Source organism: Pristiophorus japonicus, unplaced genomic scaffold, assembly GCF_044704955.1.
Source record: "Pristiophorus japonicus isolate sPriJap1 unplaced genomic scaffold, sPriJap1.hap1 HAP1_SCAFFOLD_134, whole genome shotgun sequence".
NCBI lineage: Eukaryota > Metazoa > Chordata > Chondrichthyes > Pristiophoridae > Pristiophorus > Pristiophorus japonicus.
The window spans coordinates 1,054,281-1,080,541 of record NW_027251008.1 but is presented as its reverse complement, the minus strand read 5'-3'; the positions used below and the strand labels follow the sequence as shown (position 1 = coordinate 1,080,541).

Below are 26,261 nucleotides of genomic sequence, written 5' to 3'. Positions count from 1 at the left end.
ATGGAGACCTCAAGTATCGACACACTGTTATTTGAAATATCAAAAAATAAATTCCAGCCCAGTTTTATGGGTGATTAACATCAGCAGAAACAAATCCCAACTCACAGAATGAACACGATTCAGTTAGGATGTGATTAACAGCAGTAATGAGAGTAGAACCCAACCCCTGCAGTCACTTGCGAACTCACAATTCAAATGACTGAGTAAATCCCTCCCACACTTCCCCAGTGTGAACTCGCTGGAGATTCAGCAGATCAGATGATTGAGTGAAACCTTGGCCACACACAGAGCAGGTGAATGGTCTCTCCCCAGTGTGACTGCGATGATGGATCTCTAGATCTGACTGGGAACTGAATCCCTTCCCACAGTCTCCACATTTCCATGATTTCTCCATGGAGCAGGTGTCCTTGTGTCTCTCCAGGTTGGACTATCAGTTGAAGTTTCGTCCACACACAGATCACGTGTAGTTTCTCACCGCTGTGAATGTTGCGATGTTTTTCAGGCTGTGTAACTGGTTGAAGCTCTTCCACAGTCAGTGCACTGGAACATTCTCACTCGGATAGGGTATGTGTGTCTCGGTGCTTTTCCAGTCACACTGTTATTTGAAATATTTTCCCACAGACAGAACAGAAAAATGTTTCTCCTTCCACATTCAAAGGCCGATGGTATTCATAATTTCTTGCTCACATGTTTGGGTAAGTACGCAAAGTGAGAATAAAATCAATGAGCTGCTGATTTTCTCTGCTGGTCACTGGGTCTTTTGTGCTGGCCCAATAGGGTCAACCCAGGCTGGCCCAATAGGGTGAACCAGGGCTGGCCCAATAGGATGAGCCTGTCTGGCCCAATAGGGTGAGCCCGGTCTGGCCCAATAGTGTGAGCCCGGGATGACCCAATGGGGTGAGGCTGTGCTGGCCCAATAGGGTGATCCTGGGCTGTTCCAATAGGGTTAGCTTGGGCTGGGCTGGCCCAATAGGGTGAGGCGTGCTGGCCCAGGGTCACCAAACAACTATCAGAACAACAAGGCTCCCTTTCAGGGGCCACTGAGCTGGACATAAACATGTGGCCAATCAAACTGACAGACATCCTGAAGCCACGCCCACCCTTTGTCCCTGCACAAAGGACCGTGCATGCGCCGTGAGATCGCCCTGACCAATATGGCGGCCGCTGAGCACGCTCCCTCCACCGGGGAAAACAGTTACTGCCAAGAAAGGCACCAAGAAAACGGTCACTAAAGCACCACCGAAGAGCGGTAAGAAGCGCAGAAAGTCGAGGAAGGAGAGTTACTCCATTTACATCTACAAAGTGATGAAGCAGGTTCACCCTGACACCGGCATCTCCTCCAAGGCCATGGGCATCATGAACTCGGTTGTGAATGATATTTTGGAGCGCATCGCGGGTGAGGCTTCCCGCCTGGCCCATTACAACAAGCGCCACACCATCAGCTCCCGGGAGATCCAGACCACTGTGCGCCTGCTGCTGCCCGGGGAGCTGGCCAAGCACGCCGTGTCGGAAGGGACAAAGGTGGTGACCAAGTACACCAGCTCCAAGTAAAACTACACGCTGTCCTGAGAGATCAAACCCAAACACAACTGCTCTTTTAAGAGCCATCCACATCCTCTCTGAAACAGCTGCACAAACCCATCTCCCTTTAAACTTAAATCACTAATTATTTCCTGAACAATTGTGCGAACATTTGGAGTTCCAGCTGTAGATTTAGTTATAATTCTCTGATAAGCAGCTTCACTCTCAGACCTGTTCATTTACACCGCCTGCCGAATTAAAAGCATGTTTAGGGGCTGAGACTCAGATTTCAGTCACAAATTCTCTCTCGCAAGTAATTATCAAGTTTATTTTTCAATTCCTGTTGCGTCAGTCCGTTTATTAACCCGACACTCCCCGCAATATAACAATCCAGAATGGGAGTTCTTACAGAGACCAGAACCGGGGCAGTTTGAACACTCTGTCTAATATGTCCTTACTACACAGTATAAATGCACACGAGACCGATACTTGAGAGAAAGTCACTGTGACCAGTAACATTTATTAGCCAGCACTGAAGTGATGAAGGTGGGTGGAGCTTCCCCTTTTATACCTGAACGTCCAGGTTTGGAGTGTCTCCCACAGGTTCACCCCGTTGTGGTCAATGTTCTCACGGTGTACAACTTAGGTCAGTTTTACATGGGTTACAATGACAGTTGAATACATGACATCACCTCTCCCCAAAGTCTTATTGAGATCATTGGTTAAGTCTCTCTGGTGGTTTACGCTCCCTTGTAGAGCGCCTGAGTTGGGGATCCAGTTGTTGGGCGTTGGCTGAGTGTCTGCTGTTTGCGGTGCCTCAGGCCTGTCCAGACTGCCCACAGTCACTGGGCTCTCCTCCGCGTGGTTCTTGTGTTCGGTCACCTGTGGTGGAGTGAACTCTACGCCGTGTTCTTCCTCTGCTTCTTCTATGGGGTTGCTGAACCTCCTTTTTATTTGATCCACGTGTTTGCGGCAGATTTGTCCATTGGTAAGTTTAACTATCAGAATCCTATTCCCCTCTTTGGCAATCACAGTGCCTGCGAGCCATTTGGGCCCTGCAGCGTAGTTGAGGACAAAGACAGGGTCATTGACATCAATACATCACGCCCTCGCATTCCCGTCATGGTAGTCACACTGTGACTGGCGCCTGCTCTCAACAATTTCTTTCATGGTGGGGTGTATAAGGGATAACCTGGTTTTGAGCGTCCTTTTCATCAGCAGCTCTGCTGGAGGAACCCCTGTGAGCGAGTGTGGTCGGGATCTATTAGCCAACAGGAGACATGATAAGTGGCTTTGTAGGTAACACCCTTGGATTCTGAGCATCCACTGTTTGATTATCTGCACTGCTTGTTCCACCTGACCATTTGAGGCCGGCTTGAACGGTGCCGTTCTGACATGGTTGATACCGTTTCCTGCCATGAAGTCCAGGAATTCAATGCTTGTAAAGCACGGGCCATTGTCGCTGACCAAGACGTCTGTTAGACCATGGGCGGCGAACATTGCCCGTAGACTTTCTACCGTGGCAGAGAATGTGCTTGAATTGAGAATGTCGCACTCGATCCATTTGGAGTAGGCGTCTACTGCAACCAAAAACATTTTTCTCATGAAAGAACCTGCGTAGTCCACATGGATACATGACCATGGTTTTGCGAGCCAGGATCAGTGGCTAACGGGGGACTTCCCTGGGTGAATTGCCCAGCTGGGCACACGTGTTGCATCTGTGAACACAAAGTTCTAGGTCTGCATCTATCCCTGGCCACCAAACGTGGGAGCTGGCAATTGCCTTCATCATGACAATGCCCAGGTGCTCATTGTGGAGTTCTCTGATGAACATCTCTCTGCCCATCTGGGGTATGACTACACGGTTTCCCCATAGTAGGCAATTGGCCTGAATCGAGAGTTCATCCTTGCGCCAGTGAAATGGTTTGAATTCTTCAGGGAATGCCCCATACGTGGCTGCCCAGTCCCCATTCAGGACATATTTCCTGACTAAAGACAGTAGCGCATCTCTATTTGTACAGATTTTTGTCTGACGGGCTGTCACAGGTGAGCCTTCGCTTTCGAAAACTTCAACAGCCATGACCATCTCAGCAGCATGCTCGGTTGCCCCCTCGGTGGTGGCTAGTGGGAGCCTGCTGAGTGTATCGGCGCAGTTTTCAGTGCCCGGTCTGTGCTGAATTGTATAGTCATAGGCGGCTAACGTGAGTGCCACCTCTGTATGCGGGCCAATGCATTTGCATTTATGGCCTTGTTGTCAGCCAAAAGGGACATTAGGGGTTTGTGATACGTCTCCAGCTCAAAGTTCCTGTCAAACAGGTACTGGTGCATTTTTTTACAGCATATATCCATGCAAGCGCTTACTTTTCTACCATCCCGAAGCCCTGTTCTGCCTGGGACAGACTTCTGGAGGCATAAGCTACCGGCTGTAACTGACCCTTGGCATTAACATGCTGCAACACACACCTGACCCCATAGGACGATGCATCGCATGTTAAAACAAATGTCTTACATGGGTCATGTAGCATTAACAGATTGTTGGAACATAACAAATTTTGTGCTCTATCAAAAGCCCTTTCCCGGCTGTCCCCCCAGACCCATTCACGACCTTTGCGCAGGAGCACGTGTAGCGGCTCTAACAGCCTGCTGAATTTGGGAAGAAAGTTACCAAAATAATTCAGGAGCCCGAGGAATGAATGCAGCTTCGTCGTGTTACGGGGTCTGGGTGCTCTCTGGATCACTTCCGTTTTGGACACAGTAGGTCCATTCCCGTCTGCTTCTACCTTCATCTACAGGAATTCTATCTCTGGAGCTAGGAAGATGCACTTCGCCTTTTTCAATCGCAGACCTACCCGGTCCAGACTGCATAGCACCTCCTGCAGGTTGCGGAGGTATTCTTCAGTATCGCAACCCGTGATGAGGATGTCGTCTTGAAAAACCACTGTCCTTGGAATTGAGGAGGTTTTCCTTATTTTGTTGAAAGATAGCGGCGGCCGAGCAAATTCCAAATGGAGCTATGTTGTACTCAAACAACCTTGTGTGTGTCGTGATGATGGTCAGCTTCTTTGACTCATTCGCCAGCTCCTGGGTCATGTCCAATTCTGAGGTCAGGTCCAATTCTGAAAAGAAATTGCTACCGGATAGCGTCGCAAAGAGGTCCTCCGCTCTCGGTAGTGGGTACTGGCCTTGGAGTGACACCCGATTGATGGTGGCCTTGTATTCACCACATATCATGACCGGCCCATCCGCCTTGAGTACAGGCACAATCAGGCTCACCCAGTAACTGAATTCAACTGGCGAGATGATACCTTCCCTCAGCAATCATTCCAATTCGCCTTCTATCTTTTCCTGCATCACGTACGGCACCGCTTTGGCCTTTTGGTGTCCTGGACTGGCGTCCGGGTTGATGTGAATCACTACCTTGGTCCACATGAAAGTGCCAATGCCTGGTTGAAATAATGAGTCAAATTTGTCCAGGGCCTGTGAGCATGATCTTCGCTCCACAGAAGAAATTGCATTGGCATTGCCCCATTTCCAGTTCATGACAGTAGCACAGCCTGGATATTAGGCAGCACCCCGCCCTGAGCGATGCTCACCTTTCCCAGCAGCTTGTTGAGCTCCTGGTGGTTGCGGATGGCCAGCTGCAGGTGTCTGGGGATGAAGCGGGTCTTCTTGTAGTCGCGGGCCGCGTGGCCGACCAGCGGTCAGATACTCGAGCACAGCAGCCATGTAGACCGGGGCTCCGGCACCCACACGCTCAGCGTAGTTACTCTTCCGCAGGAGCCTGTGAACACGGCCCACAGGGAACTGCAGTCCGGCCCGGGAGGAGCGAGACTTGGCCTTGGGCCGAGCTTTACAGCCGGTTTTTCATCTTCTATACGTTTCCACAATGCACACGTTCAGAGAAAGAATCAGAAACTCCTCCCACATCTGCCCTTCTTGTACCTTCAGGATAAATGCAGGGAGCGAACTTGTGATTGGTCGCTCTGTGGTGAATTTCATGGGTCTTTTCTGATGACCAATCGCAGCCTGTTTCGTCCGCCAATGAAACCGAGGCGGAAATGACTGTTCAACAGTGGGTCCTCTAATGATTTAGAAATTCAAAAATCCCGCCAAAAATTGTTAAAATTGCGGATTATGTTGGTAACTTCACCATTAGCCAAATATTTCCAAACACTTTTTGTTTCCTTTTGTCTGAATCCATATTTCACATGTAAATTCCAGGCTGTTACAATCAGGATTAAATTCGGGTTCCGTTTCAAACTATCTGCAATGAGTAGAATCAATCTCCACTGATTCTGTCTCGGGACACATTCCAGCTTAATCTTTGTAAAAGTTGGATTTCATAGATTATCGATCGATCACCCGCAGAGGCGGCAGTGAGTCCAGAACTGGGAGTCCTTCGGTGAAAAGAGAAGAGGGACAGAGTGTGTGGACGAATATTCAACTGATCGTCCAACCTGGAGAGACACAAGGACACCCACACCATGGAGAAACCGTGGGAATGTGGAGACTGTGGGGAAGGATTCATTCCCCGCCTGATCTAGAAATTCATTGTCACAGTCACACCGAGAAGTGAACGTTCACCTGCTCTGTGTGTGGGTAGGGTTTCACTCCATCATCTGCTGAAACTCCAGCGAGTTAACACTGGGGAATTGTGGGAAGAGATTCATTCAGTTATCTGAATTGCGAGTTCACAAGTGACTGCAGGGGTTGGGTTCTACTGTTATTACTGCTGTTAATCACATTCTGACTGAATCGTGTTCGTTCTGTCAGTTGGGATTTGTTTCTGCTGATGTTAATCATTCTGAAAACTGGGCTGGAGTTTAATATTTTGATATTTCAAATTACACAATGTGTCAATATTTGATATCTCTATGATAAGAGGAGATTTATGATGTCCTGCTAGCGACTGCTCCATTTTGGGCCTTTTCTCCTTCTAACTCTCGATTGTTTCAGTTCTCATGCCTTTGGTTACTCTCAGGGACAAGTCCCAGTTCTCCACACCTTCCAGAGTGCCTCTCTTTGTCTTGGTGTCCAGGTTGGGGATAGCAAACACGCCCGAGATCACTGAACACAAAATCCAGTCTGTTAATCATTTTCAGTGACAGGACTTAGCATGTGCCTACAGCAGTTGTTGAGATAAGCGACTGCAGTTGTTGAGATAAGCGACTGCATCTCTTTCCACACTCAGCTGGTAAACGGCCTCTCCCTGATGTGTTTTCACCCGAGGCGCATCTGCATCCATTCCCACTGTCCCCACATTTACAGTGTTGAGTCAGCTGGGCACACGAGTCTCACAGGCTAGACGACTGGTTGAAGGTGCATCCACACACAGAACATGTGTCCTGTTTCTCCCCGCTGTGATTGGTGTTTTTCCAAAGACTGATGATAAGGTGATCCTGATGAATCCGATGATTCCCTCAAATCTTGACGTGATGGTTTATTTGCGTTTCCAAGCTGCAGATCCTCCCCTTCTAATACCCTACAAATGGAGGTTACAAAAGTTGTTACTTTAAGTACAGGATAGAAATTTCCACTGTGATAGGCATCAGAGCCGAGTTCAATCCTGCCCTCAAGTGACATCCACACTCTTCCCAGTTGATGTCACTGGATCGGTATCAAGAGCAAGGGCACTGGATAATTTTTACTCATATTTAGCCCAGTGATAGTGAGGACAATTAGAACCCCTGAATTGCTGCCTTGACTGAGAACAACTAACAGCCCAGATCACGGACCGAACTTGGGAACTTCCCAGTCAGTATTGCAGAGTGTTCTAAAATTTGTGGGGTTGGGGGAGTGTTAGGAAAAATATTTTCAAACAAAATTTAATCTACCTTTAAACAAATCCTTCGTCACAATGCACAATTCTGATATCCTTTCAAATTAGAAAAGCAAATCAAATATATCAAAAACAATTGAGACATTATAGAAAGGCTCAAGTCACTGAAAATAAACAGCTTTACAATCACTGCACAGTACAGAAGGGAACGACTGTTAATGGGAGCTCGGCATGTGAAGTCCTCCGACACTCCGAGATAAATTGGACTGTTCTTTTAAGTATAACTAGGCAGAGAAAAGGGAGTCCCTGTCCCTTTAAATATCTGCTCCATTCCCCCAGGCAGCAGGAGGAGCAATAGCGTGCGGTATCTTTATATCCTGACGCAGCAAGACCTAATAAAACATATTGCATCAGCTTAAGTACAACAACTGAAAAGTGTGCACACAAAGTCTTTGCTACATATATATGTGTAAGTGTGTGTGTGTAAAGTAAACACATCATTCTTATTGTTTGCTAGTGAATTCCACAAAGATAAGCTATTATCTTCGCCAGTTATTTTTCAGCATTTATTTCCTATTATTTATGATGTAATTGCAGAGTGTTTAATCCCTTTACCATTTATTGATGACCCATTGTCCTGTGTGCCCTTGTTTAGAAAGTGATGTCACAATGACCATTCCGTTACCGAGGTGACCATCTGTGTGCAGTATTCAGTGGTAAGGGGATTAAATTACACCGAGGGTAATGAGCAGCCTCCCATCAGTCTCTGCACTTTATTGTCCAGTGATCACCTCACCATCACACAGAAGCTCCTAGATTTACCTCCAGTGTGGATGACTTGTGTAAGTGATGTTGAAAATGAAATTGTAGGGGTGAAAGAGGAGTTGGGGGAGGGGTTTGGAGAGAAGGGTGAAAGAGGAGTTGGGGTGAGGGTGTGAAAGAAATGGGGTGATAGAGGAGTTGGGGTGAGGGGTTTGGAGGGTCGGGGCGAAAGAATAGATGGGGAGGGGTAATTGGAGAGTAGAGGTGAAGGAGGTGTATGAGTGAGGGGTATTTACTGCCCATTAATTGCCTTTGTTGGGTTTATTTTTCCTTTAAAATATTTTGTATTGTGTGTTCCCCCGAAGGTAGACATGGGGCTGCAGTTCCTTGCAGGCACTGGGCTTTTCTGGTGAATTAATGTGGGTGGTGTTAATTGGGAATATATTTTAGTGGGATCATTCTGTGCTGAATGCATTGTTGGGCTGCGGGGTTGTCCACAGTCCCAATGACGAGGTGCTGCTGACAACAAATCCAGGATTCCCTTACATGTGACACCAAATCCAGGGACCACAAAAATTGTGACACCAAATCTGATATGTCGTTACTATACCGTATAAATGCACACGATCCCCATACTTGAGAGAAGGTCACTCTGTGACCAGTTACCTTTATTACCAAGACCTCAAGTGATGAAGGTGGGTGGTGCTTCCCCTTTTATACTTGAAAGTTCAGGTTAGGAGTGTCTCCCACAAGTTCAGCCCCTTGTCTTCAATGTTCTCACGGTGTACAACTTCGGTCAGCTTATACATGGATTACAATGCTAGTTGAACACATGACATCACCTCCCCGCAAAGTCTTATTGAGATCACAGGTTAAGTCTCTCTGGTGGTTTATACTCCCTTGTAGAGCGCCTGAGTTGGGTTTCCGGTTGTTTGGCGCTGGCCTGAGTGCCTGCTGTTTGCGGTGCGTCAGGCCTGTCTGGACTGCCCACAGTGACTGGGCTCTCCTCCACTTGGTTCCGGTGTTTAGTCACCTGTGGTGGAGTAAACTCTACGTCGTGTTCTTCCTCTGCTTTTTCTATGGGGTTGCTGAACCTCCTTTTAGTTTGATCCACATGTTTGAGGCAGATTTGTCCATTGGTAAGTTGAACTACCAAAACCCTAATTTCCCTCTTTGGCAATCAGAGTGCCTGGAAGCATTTGGACCCTGCAGCGTAATTAAGGACAAAAACAGTGTATTGACATCAATAATGGCGCCCTCGCATTTCTGTCATGGTAGTCACATTGTGACTGGCGCCTGCTCTCAACAATTTCTTTCATAGCTGGGTGTATAAGGAATAACCTGGTTTTGAGCGTCCTTTTCATTAGCAGCTCTGCGGGTGGAATTCCTGTGAGCGAGTGTGGTCGGGATCTATTGGCCTACAGGAGGCGTGATAAAGCAGCTTTAAAGGGAACCCCCTTAGATTCTGAGCATCCCCTGTTTGATTATCTGCACTGCTCGTTCTGCCTGGCCATTTGAGGCCGGCTTGAACGGTGCCGTTCTGACAAGGTTGATTCCATTGCCTGCCATTAAATCTTGGAAATCAATGCTTGTGAAGCTCGGACCATTGCAGCTGACCATGACATCCGTAGACCATGGGTGGTGAACATTGCCCGTAGACTTTCGACCGTGGCAGAGGATGTGCTTGAATTTAAAATGGCACACTCAATCCATTTTCAGTAGGCTTCTACTACAACCAAATACACTTTTCCCATGAAAGGACCTGCGTAGTCCACATGGATGCGTCACCATGGCTTGGCGGGCCAGGACCAAGGGCTAAGGGTGGCTTCCCTGGGTGCGTTGACCAGCTGAGCACACGTGTTGCACCTGCGAACACAAAGTTCCAGGTCTGCATCTATCCCTGTCCACCAAATGTGTGACCTGGCAATTGCCTTCATCATGACAATGCCCAGGTGCTCATTGTGAAATTCTCTGATAAACACCTCTCTGCCCCTCTGGGACATGACTACTCGATTTCCCCATAGTAGGCAATCGGCCTGAATGGAGAGTTCATCCTTGCGCCTATGAAACGGTTTAATTTTCTCAGGGCATGCCCTGTACGTGGCTACCCACTCCCCATTCAGGACACATTTCTTAACTAAAGACAGTAGCGGGTCTTTATTTGTCCAGACTTTAAGCTGACGGGCTGTCACAGGTGAACCTTCGCTTTCGAAAGCTTCAACAGCCATGACCATCTCAGCATCATGCTCAGTTGCCCCCTCAGTGGTGGCTAGTGGGAGCCTGCTGAGTGCATCGGCAGAGTGTTCAGTGCCCGATCTGTGCTGAATTGTGTAGTCATAGGCGGCTAACGTAAGTGCCCACCTCTGTATGCGGGCCGACACATTCACATTTATGGCCTTGTTGTCGGCCAAAAGGGACGTTAGAGATTCGTGATCTGTCTCCAGCTCAAATTTCCTGCCAAACTAGGGCCTTCCAAGAGCAATTGTTTGACCTCAGCCTGAGCTAGAAGCAGTGTGGGAGGTTTCTGCTCTTTACAAAGGAGGTGCTCATAGAACTCTGCCACCTCTTGTAACCAAACCTGCAGCCTCACTCCATGATAAGGACAGTGCTGCTACTAGCTGTGAAGGTGACCGTGATTCTGAATTTCCTCAGTCTGGGATTCTTCCAGGCAGTCTTCTCTCTTTCCAGAGAGAAGCAGGTAGAGCATGGGTCATGTAATGTTAACAGTTTGTTGGAGCATAACAAGTTGCGTGCTCTATCAAAAGCCCTTTCCTGGTTGTTCCCCCAGACCCAATCGCGACCTTTGCGTGGGAGCACGTGTAGCGGCTCTAACAGCATGCTCAATTTGGGAAGAAAGTTACCAAAAAAGTTCAGGAATTAATGCAGCTCCGTCGTGTTATGGGTTGTGGGTGCTCTCCGGATCGCTTCCGTTTTGGACACAGTAGGTCTGATCCCATCTGCTGCTACCCTCCTCCCCAGGAATTCTACCTCTGGAGCTAAGAAGATGCACTTTGCCTTTTTCAGTCGCAGCCCTACCCGGTCCAGTCTGCGTAGCACCTCATCCGGGTCGTGGAGATGTTCTTCAGCATCGCGACCCGTGATGAGGATGTTGTCCTGAAAAACCACCATCCTTGGAATCGACTTGAGGAGGATTTCCGTATTTTGCTGAAAGATCACGGCGGCTGAACGAATCCCGAACGGACATCTGTTATACTCAAACAACCCCTTGTGTGTCGTGATGGTGGTCAGCCTTTTTGAATCACTCGCCAGCTCCTGGATCATGGGAGCTGAGGTCAGGTCCAATTTTGAAAAAAGTTTGCCAGCGGATAGTGTCGCAAAGAGGTCCTCCACTCTCGGTAATGGGTACTGGTCTTGGAGTGAGACCTGATTGATGGTGGCCTTGTAAGCGCCTCATACCCTGACCGACCCATCCGCTTTGTGCACCGGCACGATCGGGCTCGCCCAGTCACTGAATTCAACTGGCAAGATGATGCCTTCCTTCAGCAGGCGGTCGAATTTGCACTGTATTTTTTCCCGCATCATGTATGGCACCGCTCTGGCCTTGTGGTGTACTGGCCTGGCGTCCAGATTTATGTGAATCACTACCTTAGCCCCCATGAAAGTGCCGATGCCGGGTTGAAATAATGAGTCAAATTTGTCTAGGACCTGTGAGCATGATACTCGCTCCACAGAAGTAATGCATTGACATTGCCCCATTTCCAGTTCATGACAGCAAGCCAACTCCTCCCCAGTAGTGTGGGACCGTCCCCCAGGACAATCCAGAGTGTGAACCTGTTCTCCGAATCTAGCACCGGAATAATCTCCTTTGTATATGTCCGTAGCTGTGCATCAATCGGCAATAATTTTGGCCTCCTGGCCTTGGACACCCACAACCTTTCAAACTAGTTGATACTCATCAAGGACTGGCTGGCCCCCGTGTCTAGCTCCATTAATACTGGGATGCCATTGAGGAGCACTTTCATCATTATTGGTGGCGTCCTGGCATATGAACTGTACATGTGCTCCACATGAACTCGCTGAACTTCAGCTTCCCGTGATTTTCCCCAGTATTCATTTGGCCTCGTAGGGCTTACATCGGGCCTGTCCTCCTCGTACATCAACCTGGCTGCAGGCTTCCTGCACATATGCGCCAAATGACCGCTGATGTTGCAGTTTCTGCAGGTATATTGCTGATAGCTGCAGGCTCTGGCTGGGTGTTTGGCTCCACAGCTCTAGCATGAGCTGGAGGACCCGTTGTTGGAAACAAAAGATCCATTACCAGTCGATCGTCTCTGACTGTCACTGCAACTGTCCTTAAGTGCACCAGTAAAAGGTGTTGATTGCCCCATTACTGGCCGCATTGTCCATTGCAATGGCATGATTCACCGTTCAGCTAGCCATTGTCTCTGTTGAATTCCCCTTTTGGGTTCGACTGCATGCTGGGACATATCCGATTGCCCTTGTCTGTCTAGAGAACTGTGTGTGCATTAACAATGTAGACTCCCTGGTCATTTGCCGCATTTGAGCCAAGATTTTTGTCATACATCATTCTGGTCTCTTCCTCCCCTGAGTTAAAGTCTGGGCTGTCAGAGCCGCTTCCAAGGTCAAGTCTCTTGTCTCAATCAGTTTCCTGAAAACCCCAGAATGCCCGATGCCCTCAATAAATGAGTCTCACATCATCTCTGTTCTGTCTGCATCTGTGAACTTACATAGGCTCGCCAGTCGCTGGAGATCTGCCACGAAGTCAGGAACGCTTTGCCCTTCTCACCGCCAGTTCATGTAAAACTGGTGTCTCGCTTTTTGCATGCTGCTCGCAGGTTTAAGGTGTTCCCCGATCAATTTACTGAGCTCTTCGAATGTCTTGTCCCCGGCTTCTCTGGGGTGAAGGGCCTTCATCAGGAACTACATTCTGGATCCACAAACCGTCGAGATGAGCACTGCGTTTGAGGGCCAAATCCTGTCCCAAACTTTCCTTCGTGACAAAACTTTGCTGTAGTCTCTCAATAAAGTCGTCCCAATCATCACCAACACAGTACCTCTCTTCTGAGATGCTTGTGGCCATGCTCGCGTGGTTTAAATCCCAGTTTCTCGTCGCCAATGATATGTCCTTACTATAGAGTATAAATGGACATGAGGCCCATACTTGAGAGAAGGTCACTCTGTGACCAGTTGCATTTATTACCAAGATCTCAAGCGATGAAGGTGGGTGGAGCTTCCCCTTTTATACCTGAAAGTCCAGGTTAGGAGTGTCTACCACAAGTTCACCCACTTGTGATCAATGTTCTCAAGGTGTACAACTTAGGTCAGCTTATACATGGGTTACAATGATAGTTGAATGCATGACAAAATCCAGGGACCACTTACATTAAGACACCAAATCCAGGAACCACTTGCATGGTAACTCCAAATCCAGGGACCAATTGCACTGGGGCATCAAATCCAGCGACCATTTGCACTGGGGCATCAAATCCAGGGACCACTTACAATGGGGCACCAAATCCAGGGACCCCTTACAATGAGGCATCAAATCCAGGGACCACTTACTCTGAGACATCAAATCCAGGGACCCCTTACACTGAGACACCAAAGCCAGGGACCCCTTACACTGTGGCACGAAATCCAAGGACCCCTTACACTGAGACACCAAATCCAGGGACTCATTACACTGAGGCACCAAATCCAGTGACCCCTTACACTGAGACACCAAATCCAGGGACCCCTTACACTGAGACACCAAATCCAGGGACCCCTTACACAGAGGCATCAAATCCAGGGACCCTTTACACTGAGGCACCAAATCCAGGGACCCCTTACACTGAGGCATCAAATCCAGGGACCCCTTACACTGAGACACAAAATCCAGGGACCCCTTACACTGAGGCATCAAATCCAGGGACCCCTTACACTGAGGCACCAAATCCGTGAACCCCTTACACTGAGGCACCAAATCCAGGGACCCCTTACACTGAGACACCAAATCCAGGGACCCTTTACACTGAGGCATCAAATCCAGGGACCCCTTACACTGAGACACCAAATCCAGGGACCCCTTCCACTGAGGCACCAAATCCAGGGACCCCTTACACTGAGGCACCAAACCGTGGACCCCTTACACTGAGGCACCAAATCCAGGGACCCCTTACACTGTGGCACCAAATCTAGGGACCCCTTACACTGAGACACCAAATCCAGGGACTCCTTACACTGAGGCACCAAATCCAGGGACCCCTTACACTGAGACACCAAATCCAGGGACCCCTTACACTGAGGCACCAAATCCATGGACCCCTTACACTGAGGCACCAAATCCATGGAACACTTACACTGAGGCACCAAATCCAGGGACCCCTTACACTGAGACACCAAATCCAGGGACCCCTTACACTGAGGCACCAAATCCAGGGACCCCTTACACTGAGGCACCAAATCCGTGGACCCCTTACACTGAGGCACCAAATCCAGTGACCAGTTGCAATGAATCATCAAATCCAGGGACCACTTACACTGAGACTACAAAATTACAGAATTACACAGAAATGAGCCACTCGGACTAACCAGTCCGTGCCGGTGATTATGCTCTGCTTGGTAATGAGATAGCCTCAGTATGGAGAATGGTCATGCCGGTGAAAGCAGCTCCAGTTAGGGGGAATGGTGGATAATGAATGAAGAGACGATGGAGGAATCAGACGGTGACTGGTGGGGCCTGGTGACAGATTATTGCCAGAAGTCCTTTTCAGGCAGGTTGATGATTAGATGTAACCAGTGCAACAACTGTATCCATCTGTTATTGTTCCAAAATACCCAAATCTAATGTCACTAATTTATTTTTCCATGAGAAATGTTGAGATTACGATGTGTTTTTGACAGAAGGAAACGAGGCTTGCGCAGAAAAGAAGGTTCTTTGAATGAACACATTTTGAGGCTGTTTTGTGACTCATCTCTGTGAGGTTAAAAACATGAAATGGAAAAGGGCACATCCAGTGACACTTATATTGCCAATAGTGCTTTCTAAGTTAATCATTATATCCTAAGCCGAATCTCCTATTGAGTATCTCAATCACTTATCCCAATGCGAACAAATAACCACAAACCACAACCACTAAACCTACATCTAAGCCCAGCCCCTAACCAACTCTAACAACATAAGAAATAGGGGCAGCAGCAGCCATCTGGCCCCTTCAGCCCAACCCGCCATTCAATAAGATCTTGGCTGATCTGATCTTGGCCTCAATTCCGCTTCCCTGCCCTCTCCCCATAAACCTTGACTCCACTCTCTTTAAAAAGCACGCTATCTGCAACTTAAATATTTTCAAAGACCCAGACTCCACTGTTCTTTGGGGTAGAGAATTTCAAAGATTCACGACCCTCTGAGAGAAGAAATTCCTCTTCATTTCCATTTTAATTGGGCGCCCCCTTATGCTCAGACTTTGCCACCGAGTTCTCGATTCCCCCACAAGAAGAAACAGAGATCAGTGGGGAACCTAAAGACCTGATAAAGGAAGTATTTAAACAATTATTTTGATGCAAGAAATACTGCAAGGTATGTTAGTAATAATTAATTGTAATCAACTAACCAATCAAAATTAGCAAAGGCAATTACAAAGGTCAGAACATTTCAACGTTCTCCATGCAGTATGTGTGAAGATCTATTAACCACATTCAACAATCGTTAAATACAGAAAATAACAGATTTACCGTCTTACGCAAGATAGTTCTTTCAAGGGTTGGTTGAAAGGAACGTTAAATGAGTGTAAAGTGAGACACGCCGGTTCAGTCTGAGACATCCACAAGCCGGATACTCAAACGAAACAAGTTTGGGATTTGATGTGGGAAAAGATGAATTACGTGAGAAGTGAAACAATCTAGAGTAAGAAAAGGACCAAAATGGAAGGGACGGGAACATTAATGAGTCTATTTTTATGGAGAAATCCAATATTGGACACACGGTGTTTGAAACAATCCTGAGACAGAACATTACTGTCCAGCTCAGGGACAGGGTTATACAGAGCAGCAGGAACAATGACTGAGGGCCAGAATGAACATGTTCAGTGCCCAATGGGGGCCCAGTCAATCCTGTCCCAGTCATGACGTTCCATTCCTATTTACCCAGCATTCCCCGCGACGGAGGACGTGCCGAGCCCAGACTACAGGGGCCCAGTGCGCAGGTGCGAGACCGAGCTGTGTTTGGAGCATGCGCGGTGCGTGTCATGGCGGAAAGGACATGGTGAACATCTGTTCCGCAAAACAGCTCAATCTCCGCGGGCGGAGGTGAGTAATGGACCAGCGGGGAGCCGGGGAGGCTTCATAAACAACCGCTGCCCGCCGGAAGCCCGGAATAACAACCGGAATATCGGCGGCTGCAGCCTCGAGGCTTTCTCCCGGTCACAGGCCCAGGGTAACGGCGGCCATCTTTGTACAGGAAGGCAGGGTCAGTCCTCCGCCACCTTGGTTCAGTGAGCAGCAAAGCGCATGCGCGGCCATCTTGGTAAAGTAACAGCTGAGTTCCTTTGCTCAGATTCTGATAAAAGTAAATTGATTTTTACAGATTGAATTAAGACAGAGAGCTGCACATGCGCGGTTCACCCCACCCCCTGTGTCATTCCCAGTGAGCAGAATAGCACATGCACCCTCCCCTGCCCCAGCCCTGCCTGGGATCACCATTCACTCAGTGAGCGGAAGAAGATGGTTTAAAACAGCCGGGAATGGAGACACCACGACCCCGGGGTCAGGCTCAAAGATCAGCATTGAGTCCGGGGGGAGTTCAGGGGGAGTCGGGGGCTGTGTGTAAGGGGCAGAGTGGACCAAGAACCAGTCTCAGTGCGTAGTGTGAGTGGGGGAAGGGAGAGGCCGTTCTCGGGCTGTGTGTGGACAGTGTGTGTCCAGGGTAAGGGAGACAGAATGGGCAGAATCCGCTATTTACAATCTGCTGCTTTCTCTCTCCACACTTGCAGTGAATATTCCTGGTTTAGTTCCCTCGGGGGCTGTGTGTAAGAGGCAGAGTGGAGCAGGAACTAGTTCCGGGACATGGTGTGAGTGGGGGAAGGGAGAGGCCATTCTCAGGCTGTGTGTGGACAGTGTAAGGTAACAGAGAAAGTAAACCACTCGCTCTTTCAAATCATTGCTGCTTTCTTTCCCAAATCAGTAGTGAGTGTTCCTGATTCAGTTCCAATCTCACTGTGTCTGTTGTTCTTGGGCAGTGAGCAGTGGAAAAACAGTCTGACAGTGAGGATGTGGGGAATTTCACAAAGTGCATCTATTGCAGGTACCAGGAGAGAAGTGTGGGAGAAGATATTTTAAAGACGCGTTATATTTCGGTGAACTGTGTTCCCCAAAACCGTGTTGCTGATGATCGAGAGCTACATTGTCACTCCCTCAGATACATCGTATTGTCCCCGCATCCATATCTTAGAGCTAATAATGTTCTCGTATTATTATTCTCACAGCAAAATTCTTCAACTAGCCAGAACAAATGTGATCATTCCTCCACGCAGAATACAAGGAACAGTGCAGGCAGCTCCTTCTCACACACAGTAAGTAGATTATCACTCACAGAGCGCAGAGACACAGAACTGGCCTCAATCCTATTGTCACAGACAGCAGAAGCTGTCAGTCCCACAGTGATCTGAAGTGGCAGAGTTACATTGTGAATCTTACAGCCACATGGAGCAGTAGAATCAGATGCTGTTTCACCATTGAAACAGATCACACTGACAGGTACATTAAACACCCACACACACTTGCCAGAAACTGGCAGGTAGAGAATAAAACACAATCATCTATCAGAAAAAATGTCAAACAGAAAGTATAAACGACACTCGCATATCAGAAGCTGATGGGTACAGAGCAAAAGCCATATTCATGTTTCAGAATCTGACGGATTCAGTATTTAACCCCCCGAACATACCAGAAGATGACAGGTGCAGAATAAAACCCACATTCCCGTACCACAGACTGACAGATACAGTATACAACACACACCCACATATATGCAAGTGACAGTAACAGAATAAAATCCCCACTTACATACCAGAGAGTGACAGGTAAAGTGTTAATCCCATGGGCACATATCGGAAAACTGAAAGGCAGTAAGTAAAATTGTTACTTGCATCGCAGGAACTGATCGGGGCGGAGTAAAACCCACACCCACACATCTGAACAATGACATGGAGAACGCAAAATCTTCACTCACATATCAGAGAAATACAGGTAAAAATTAACATTGATTCTCACGTTCACAAACCAGAGACTGGAAAATACAGATTAAACTCAGACTACCACAGCAGAAACTGAGAGGCACAGATTAAACCTCAACACACACCAAAACCTGACAATTACAGAAAAATACACACACTTGCATATCGGAGACTGAGTGATACAGTATAAAACCCCCACTCACATATGAGAGACTGAGAGATACAGTATAAAACCCATACTCACATATCAGAGACTGAGAGATACAGTATAAAACCCACACTCACATATCAGAGACTGAGAGATACAGTATAAAACCCACACTCACATATCAGAGACTGAGAGATACAGTATAAAACCCATACTCACATATCAGAGACTGAGAGATACAGTATAAAACCCACACTCACATATCAGAGACTGAGAGATACAGTATAAAACCCACACTCACATATCAGAGACTGAGAGATACAGTATAAAACCCACACTCACATATCAGAGACTAGGAGATACAGTATAAAACCCATACTCACATATCAGAGGCTGACATGTTAAAATCCATATTCCCTTAACATAAATTGACATACAGTGACATGCCCAGACTCACGAACCAGTAATTGACAGGTACAGGGTAAAGATCTCTCTTTCATTCCAGAAACTAACAGGTACAAAGGAAAGTCCACTCACAATTAAACAGAAACTGGCAGTTATAGAGTGAGGCCCACAATCACAGATCAGAACTTGACAGGTACAGAATAAAACCCAGGCTCCCATAACAGAAATGGAGAGATACAGATAAAGGCCCACACTCACATACCAGAGACAGATAGATACAGAGTAAAACTCAGACTCATTTACCAGAGACCGACAGATTCAGCATAAATACTCACCTCCATAACACAAATTGACAGTTCGAAAGTAAAACCAATACTCTATCAGGAATTGGTGGTACACAGTAAAACAATACTAACATACTGGAGATTGACGGGTGTGGAGTAGAACTGACAGTCACATAACAGAGATGGACAGATACAGCGCAGAACACACTCACACACCAAGAATGGAAAGAAACATCGAAAATAGGTGCAGGAGTAGGCCATTCGGCCCTTCTAGCCTGCACCACCATTCAATCTGATCATGCAACTTCAGTACCTCACTCCCGCTTTCTCTCTATACCCCCTGATCCCCTTAGCCGTAAGGGCCACATCTAACTCCCTCTTGAATATATCCAACCAACTGGATTACACAACTTTCTGTGGTAGAGAATTGCACAGGTTTACCACTCTCTGGGTGAAAATGTTTCTCCTCATTTCAGTCCGATATGGCTTATCCCTTATCCTTAGACTGTGACCCTGATTCTGGACTTCCCCAACATCAGGAACATTCTTCCTGCCTCTAACCTGTCCAGTCCCGTCATTATTTTATATGTTTCTATGAGATCCCCTCTCATTCTTCTAAATTCCAGTGAGTGTAAGCCTAGCTGATCCAGTCTTTCTTCATATGTCAGTCCTGCCATCCCGGGAATTAGTCTGGTGAACCTTCGCTGCACTCCCTCAATAGCAAGCAAGTCCTTGCTCAGATTAATAGACCAAGACTACACATAATACCCAAGGTGTGGCCTCACCAAGGCCCTGTACAACTGCAGTAACACCTCCCTGCTCCTATACTCAAACCCCCTCGCTATGAAGGCCAGCATGCCAGTTGCTTTCTTTACTGCCTGCTGGACCTGCATGCCTACCTTCAGTGACTTGATGTACCATGACACCCAGGTCTATTTGCACCTCCCATCTTACTAATCTCTCACCATTCAGATAATCTGCCTTCCTGTTTTTGCCACCAAAGTGGATAACCTCACAATAATCCACATTATACTGCATCTGCCATGCAATTGCCCATTCACCTAACCTGTCCAAGTCACTCTGCAGCCTCTTAGCATCCTCCTCACAGCTCACACTGCCACCCAGCTTAGTGTCATCTGCAAACTTGGAGATATTACCTTCAATTCCATCGTCTAAATCATTAATATATATTGTAAATAGTTGGGATCAATGCACTGAACCTTGCAGCACCCCACTAGTCACTGCCTGCCATTCTGAAAAAGACCCGTTAATTCCTACTCTTTGCTTCCTGTCTGCCAACCAGTTCTCTATCCACGTCAATACATTACCCCCAATACCATGTGCTTTAATTTTGCACACTAATCTCTTGTGTGGGACCTTGTCAAAAGTCTTTTGAAATTCCAAATACACCACATCCACTGGTTCTCCCTTATCCACTCTACTAGTTACATCCTCAAAACACTCTCGAAGATTTGTCAAGCATGAATTCCCTTTCATAAATCCATGCTGACTTGGACCGATCCTGTCACTGCTTTCCAAATGCTCTGCTATTACATCTTTAATAATTGATTCCAGCATTTTCCCCACACCGATGTCAGGCAAACCGGTCTATAATTCCGTTTTCTCTCCCCCTCCTTTTTTTAAAAAGTGGGGTTACATTAGCTACCCTCCAATCCATAGGTACTGATCCATAGTCCATGAAATTCAGGAAAATGACCACCAATGCATCTTCTATTTCTAGGGCCATTTCTTTAACTACTCTGGGATGCAGACTATCAGGCCCTGGGGATTTATCGGCCTTCAGTTCCATCAGTTTCCCAACAACCATTTCCTGACTAATAAGGATTTCCCTCAGTTCCTCCTTCCTGTTAGACCCTCGGTCCCCTAGTAATTTTGGGAGGTTATTCGTGACTTCCTTCGTGAAGACAGAACCAAAGTATTTGTTCAATTGGTCTGTCATTTCCTTGTTACCTATTATGAATTCACCTGATTCTGACTGCAAGGGACCATGTTTGTCTTCATCAATCTTTTTCTCTTCACATATCTATAGAAGCTTTTGCAGTCAGTTTTTATGTTCCCTGAAAGCTTATTCTCATACTCTATTTTCCCCCTCCTAATTAGACCCTTTGTCCTCCTCTGCTGAATTCTAAATTTCTCCCAGTCCTCAGGTTTGCTGCTTTTTCTGGCCAATTTATATGCCTCTTCCTTGGATTTAACACTGTCCCTAATTTCCCCTGTTAGCCACGGTTGAGCCACCTTTTCGGTTTTATTTTTATGCCAGACAGGGATGTGCAGTAGTTGTAATTCATCCATGTGATCTTTAAATGTCTGCCATTGCCTATCCACCGTCAACCCTTTAAGTATCATTCACCAGTTTATCCAAGCCAAATCACGTCTCATACCATTGAAGTTTCCTTTAAGTTCAGGACCCTAGTCTCTGAGTTAACTGTGTCACTCTCCAGCTTAATGAAGAATTCTACCATATTATGGTCACTCTTCCCCAAGGGGCCACGCATGACCAGGTTGCTAATTAATCCTCTCTCGTTACACAAGACCCAGTCTAGGATGGCCTGCTCTCCAGTTGGTTCCTCAACATATTGGACTAGAAAATCATCCCTGAGGCACTCCAGAAAAACCTCCTCCACAGTATTGCTAAGTTTGGTTAGCCCAATCAATATCGAGGTTAAGGTTACCCATGATAACTGCTGTACCCTTATTGCACGCACCCCTAATTTCCTGTTTGATGCCATCCCCAATCTCCCTACTACTGTTTAGTGGTCTGTACATAACCCCAACTAACGTTTTCTGCACTTTGGTGTTTCGCAGCTCTACCCATATAGATTCCACATTATCCCAGCTAATGTCCTACCTTACTATTGCATTAACCTCCTCTTTAACCATTAACACTACCCCACCTCCTTTTCCTTTCTGGCTATCCTTCCTGAATATTGAATACCCCTGGATGTTATGTTCCCAGCCTTGGTTACCCTGGAGCCATGTCTCAGTAATCCCAATTACATCATATCCGTTAACAGCGATCTGTGCAGTTAATTCGTCCACCTTATTACGAATGCTTCTCGCTTTGAGACTCAGAGCTTTCAGGCTTGTTTTTTTTAAACACTCTTATTGTTGTAATGTGGCCCTTTTTGTTACAGAATGAAACCCACAGACAATTACCAGAAATTGACAGGTACTGGATAAAACCCACGCTCTCGTATCAGAAACTAACATACAGAGTAAAACCCTCATCCACATACCAGAGATGGACAGATACAGAATCAAATCCACACTCCCATACCAGACACCCACTATATAAGAAAATAAGAACATAAGAAGTAGGAGCAGGAGTAGGCATACGGCCCCTCGAGCCTGCTCCACCATTTAATACGATCATGGCTGATCCGATTATGGACTCAGGACCACTTCCCTGCCCGCTCCCCATAACCCCTTATTCCCTTATCAGTTAAGACAATGTCTATCTCTGTCTTAAATATATTCAATGTCCCAGCTTCCACAGGTCTCTGAGGCAGCGAATTCCACACGTTTATAACCCTCTGAGAGAAGAAATTCCTCCTCATCTCAGTTTTAAATGGGGGCTCCTTATTCTAAGATTATGCCCCCTAGTTGTAGTCTCCCCGATCAGTGAAAACATCCTCTCTGCTACCACCTTGTCAAGCCCCCTCATTATCTTATACGTTTTGATAAATCACCTCTCATTCGTTCTTCTGAATTCAATGAGTAGAGGCCAAACCTCCTCAATCTTTTCTCATAAGTCAACCCCCTCATCTCCGGAATCAACCGAGTGAACCTTCTCTCAACTTCCTCCAAAGCAAGTATATCCTTTTATAAATATGGAAACCAAAACTGCACGCAGTATTCAAGGTGTGGTCTCACCAATAACTTGTATAACTGTAGCAAGACTTCCCTGTTTTTATACTCCAGCCCCTTTGCAATAAAGGCCAAGATTCAGTTGGCCTTCCTGATCACCTGCTGTACCTGCATACCAACCTTTTGTGTTTCATGCACAAGTACCCCCAGGTCCCGCTGTACTGCAGCACTTTGCAATCTTTCTCCATTTAAATAATAACTTGCTCTTTGATTTTTTTTCTGCCATAATGCATAACCTCACACTTTCCAACATTATATTCCATCTGGCAAATTTTTGCCCACTCACTTAGCCTGTCTGTGTCCTTTTGCAGATTATTTGTGTCCTCCTCACACATTGCTTTTCCTCCCATCTTTACATCGCCAGCAAACTTGGCTACGTTACTGTCAGTCCCTTCTTCCAAGTCGTTAATATCGATTGTAAATAGTTGGGGTCCCAGCACTGATCCCTGCGGCACCCCACTAGGTACTGATTGCCAACCCAAGAATGAACTATTCACCCAACCTCTCTGCTGTCTGTTAGTTAGCCAAACCTCGATCCATGCTAATATATTACCCCCAGCCCGTGAACTTTTATCTTGTGCAGTAATCTTTTATATGGCACCTTGTCAAATGCCTTCTGGGAGTCCAAATACACCACACCCACTTTATCCACCCTGTTCATTACATGCTCAAAGAATACCAGCAAATTTGTCAAACTTAACTTCCCCTTCATAAATCCATGCTGACTGCCTGACTGAATTATGCTTTTCCAAATGTCGTGCTATTGCTTCTTTAAGAATGAAATCTTCAACATTTTCCCAACCACAGATGTTAGGCTAACTGGTCTATAGTTTCCTGCTTTTTGTCTGCCTTCTTTTTAACCGAGTGCGTCTCTCAGTCACCGGGCAACACCGAGTGTGGCTCTCAGTCCCCGAGCAACACCGAGTGTGGCTCTCAGTCCCCGAGCAACACCGAGTGTGGCTCTCAGTCCCCGGACAACACCGAGTGTGGCTCTCAGTCCCTGGGCAACACCGAGTGTGGCTCTCAGTCACCGGGCAACACCGAGTGTGGCTCTCAGTCCCTGGGCAACACCGAGTGTGGCTCTCAGTCCCCGAGCAACACCGAGTGTGGCTCTCAGTCCCCGGGCAACACCGAATGTGGCTCTCAGTCCCCGGGCAACACCGAGTGTGGCTCTCAGTCCCCGGGCAACACCGAGTGCGGCTCTCAGTCCCCGGGCAACACTGAGTGAGGCTCTCAGTCCCCGGACAACACCGAGTGCGGCTCTCAATCCCCGGGCAACACCGAGTGTGGCTCTCAGTCCCCGGGCAACACCGAGTGTGGCTCTCAGTCCCCGGGCAACACCGAGTGAGGCTCTCAGTCTCCGGGCAACACCGAGTGTGGCTCTCAGTCCCCGGGCAACACCAAGTGCGGCTCTCAGTCCCCGGGCAACACCAAGTGTGGCTCTCAGTCCCCGGGCAACACCGAGTGCGGCTCTCGGTCCCCGAGCAAAACCGATTGCGGCACTCGGGGCCCCGGGCAACACCGAGTGTATCTCTCGGTCCCCGGGCAACACCAAGTGCGGCTCTCGGTCCCCGGGTTCTCTTCCCTGAAGGACAGCAGTGACCCAGATGTGTTTTTCCGACAATCCGGCAGCTTTCATGGTCACTTTTTTCTAGTGCCGGCCCCACAAATGACCTGATTCATTAAGCTCCATTTCACAACCTGCCTTTGTGTTTTTGTGGGTTCTCTCTCACACTCCCTTTTCCTGTTTGTAATTCACTTTACAGGGTGTTAAAAGGGGAGGATTTGTAGACTGGAAGCTCAAACCAAACCTCACCTCAAGATCTTGCAGTCACTCGGTACATCGGGACTGGAATATCATCAGCTTTTGACCATGGAAGCAGAAGGCACCGTTCACAGTGGGGAGAAACGGTACACGTGCTCTGTGTGTGGACAAGGCTTCAGTCGATCGTCCAAACTGGAGAGACACAAGTGCAGTGTCACTGGGGAGAAACCGTGTAAATATGGGGATTGTGGGAAACGTTTCAACTACCCGTCCCAGCTGGAAACACATCGGCGAGTTCACACTGGGGAGAGGCCGTTCACCTGCTCCGACTGTGGGAAGGGATTCACTACATCATCCAACCTGCTGAAACACCAGCGAGTTCACACTGGGGAGAGGCCGTTCACCTGCTCCGACTGTGGGAAGGGATTCACTCGGTCATCCAACCTGCTGATACACCAGCGATTTCACACTGTGGAGAGGCCGTTCAGCTGCTCCGACTGTGGGAAGGGATCCACTACATCATCCGACCTGCTGAAACACCAGCGAGTTCACACTGGGGAGAGGCCGTTCACCTGCTCCGACTGTGGGAAGGGATTCACTCGGTCATACAACCTGCTGATACACCAGCGAGTTCACACTGGGGAGAGGCCGTTCACCTGCTCCGACTGTGGGAAGGGATTCACTACATCATCCGACCTGCTGAAACACCAGCGAGTTCACAGTGGGGAGAGGCCGTTCACCTGCTCCGACTGTGGGAAGGGATTCACTACATCATCCAACCTGCTGACACACCAGCGAGTTCACAAGTGAATGCAGGGGTTGGATTCTGCTGTTAATCGCATTCTGGACTGCATTGACTTCATTTTGATAGTTGGGGTTTATAACTCCTGTAAGCTGATGTTAATAAATCCTGTAACTGGAAAGGGGTTTAATATTTGGGATACAGACATATAAATTAGTGTTGCTTTAAACACGTTGCTGTGGTTTTTTGTCTTTCCCACCTGAGTGTTTAGCATCACCTGGCTGGAGTTGAGAAAGGACAATCTATGGGGAGGATCTTACAGGGGGGAACAGAACTTCAGCCTGGACACAGTCCTTCAGGGACACACTGAGATCACCTCATTCTTCTGAACTCCAATGTGTATAGGCGCAACCTACTCAACCTCTCGTCATAAGTCAATCCCATCAACTCCGGAATCTGCAGCAGACATGAGCAAGGACCTGAGGCTTATAAAAGACACATATTTCATTACAGATAAGGTTACCCTGGGAGAAATGTTCAATTAGAACATGAGAACATAAGAAATGGGAGCTGGAGTAGGCCATTTGGCCCCTCGGGCCTGCTCCGCCATTCAATAAGGTCATGGCTGATCTGATCATGGACTCAGTTCCACTTCCCTGCCCACTCCCCATAAGCCTTTACTCACTTATCGCTCAAACATCTATCTCCGCCTTAAATATATTCAAAGACACAGCCTCCACAGCTCTCCTGGGCAGAGAATTCCATTGATTTACA

At 47.5% G+C, this 26,261-nt stretch overlaps 1 protein-coding gene across 8 annotated transcripts; it reads left to right on the top strand.

The window, feature by feature from the left end:
- The first annotated feature begins 629 nt into the window (after nucleotides 1-629).
- LOC139242454 (zinc finger protein 214-like) lies at nucleotides 630-25,686 on the top strand. 8 transcript variants are annotated; one of them, XM_070870368.1, is made up of 3 exons: nucleotides 630-695; nucleotides 17,506-17,592; nucleotides 24,747-25,686. In XM_070870368.1, exon 3 carries the CDS (start codon nucleotides 24,854-24,856, stop codon nucleotides 25,553-25,555), a length of 702 nt encoding a protein of 233 aa, XP_070726469.1. In that variant the 5' UTR covers nucleotides 630-695; nucleotides 17,506-17,592; nucleotides 24,747-24,853; the 3' UTR covers nucleotides 25,556-25,686. The 8 variants fall into 8 exon arrangements, 7 of the variants coding, with proteins under 7 accessions (XP_070726469.1, XP_070726467.1, XP_070726472.1 ...); XM_070870366.1 differs by lacking the exon at nucleotides 630-695 and adding an exon at nucleotides 16,250-16,330; XR_011589208.1 differs by lacking the exons at nucleotides 630-695; nucleotides 24,747-25,686 and adding exons at nucleotides 16,371-16,786; nucleotides 22,248-22,442.
- The last annotated feature ends 575 nt before the right edge of the window (nucleotides 25,687-26,261 follow it).

Coding starts and splice junctions, on each gene's coding strand:
- LOC139242454 (XM_070870368.1), top strand. CDS start 24,854: ATGGAAGCAGAAGGCACCGTTCACAGTGGGGAGAAACGGTACACGTGC.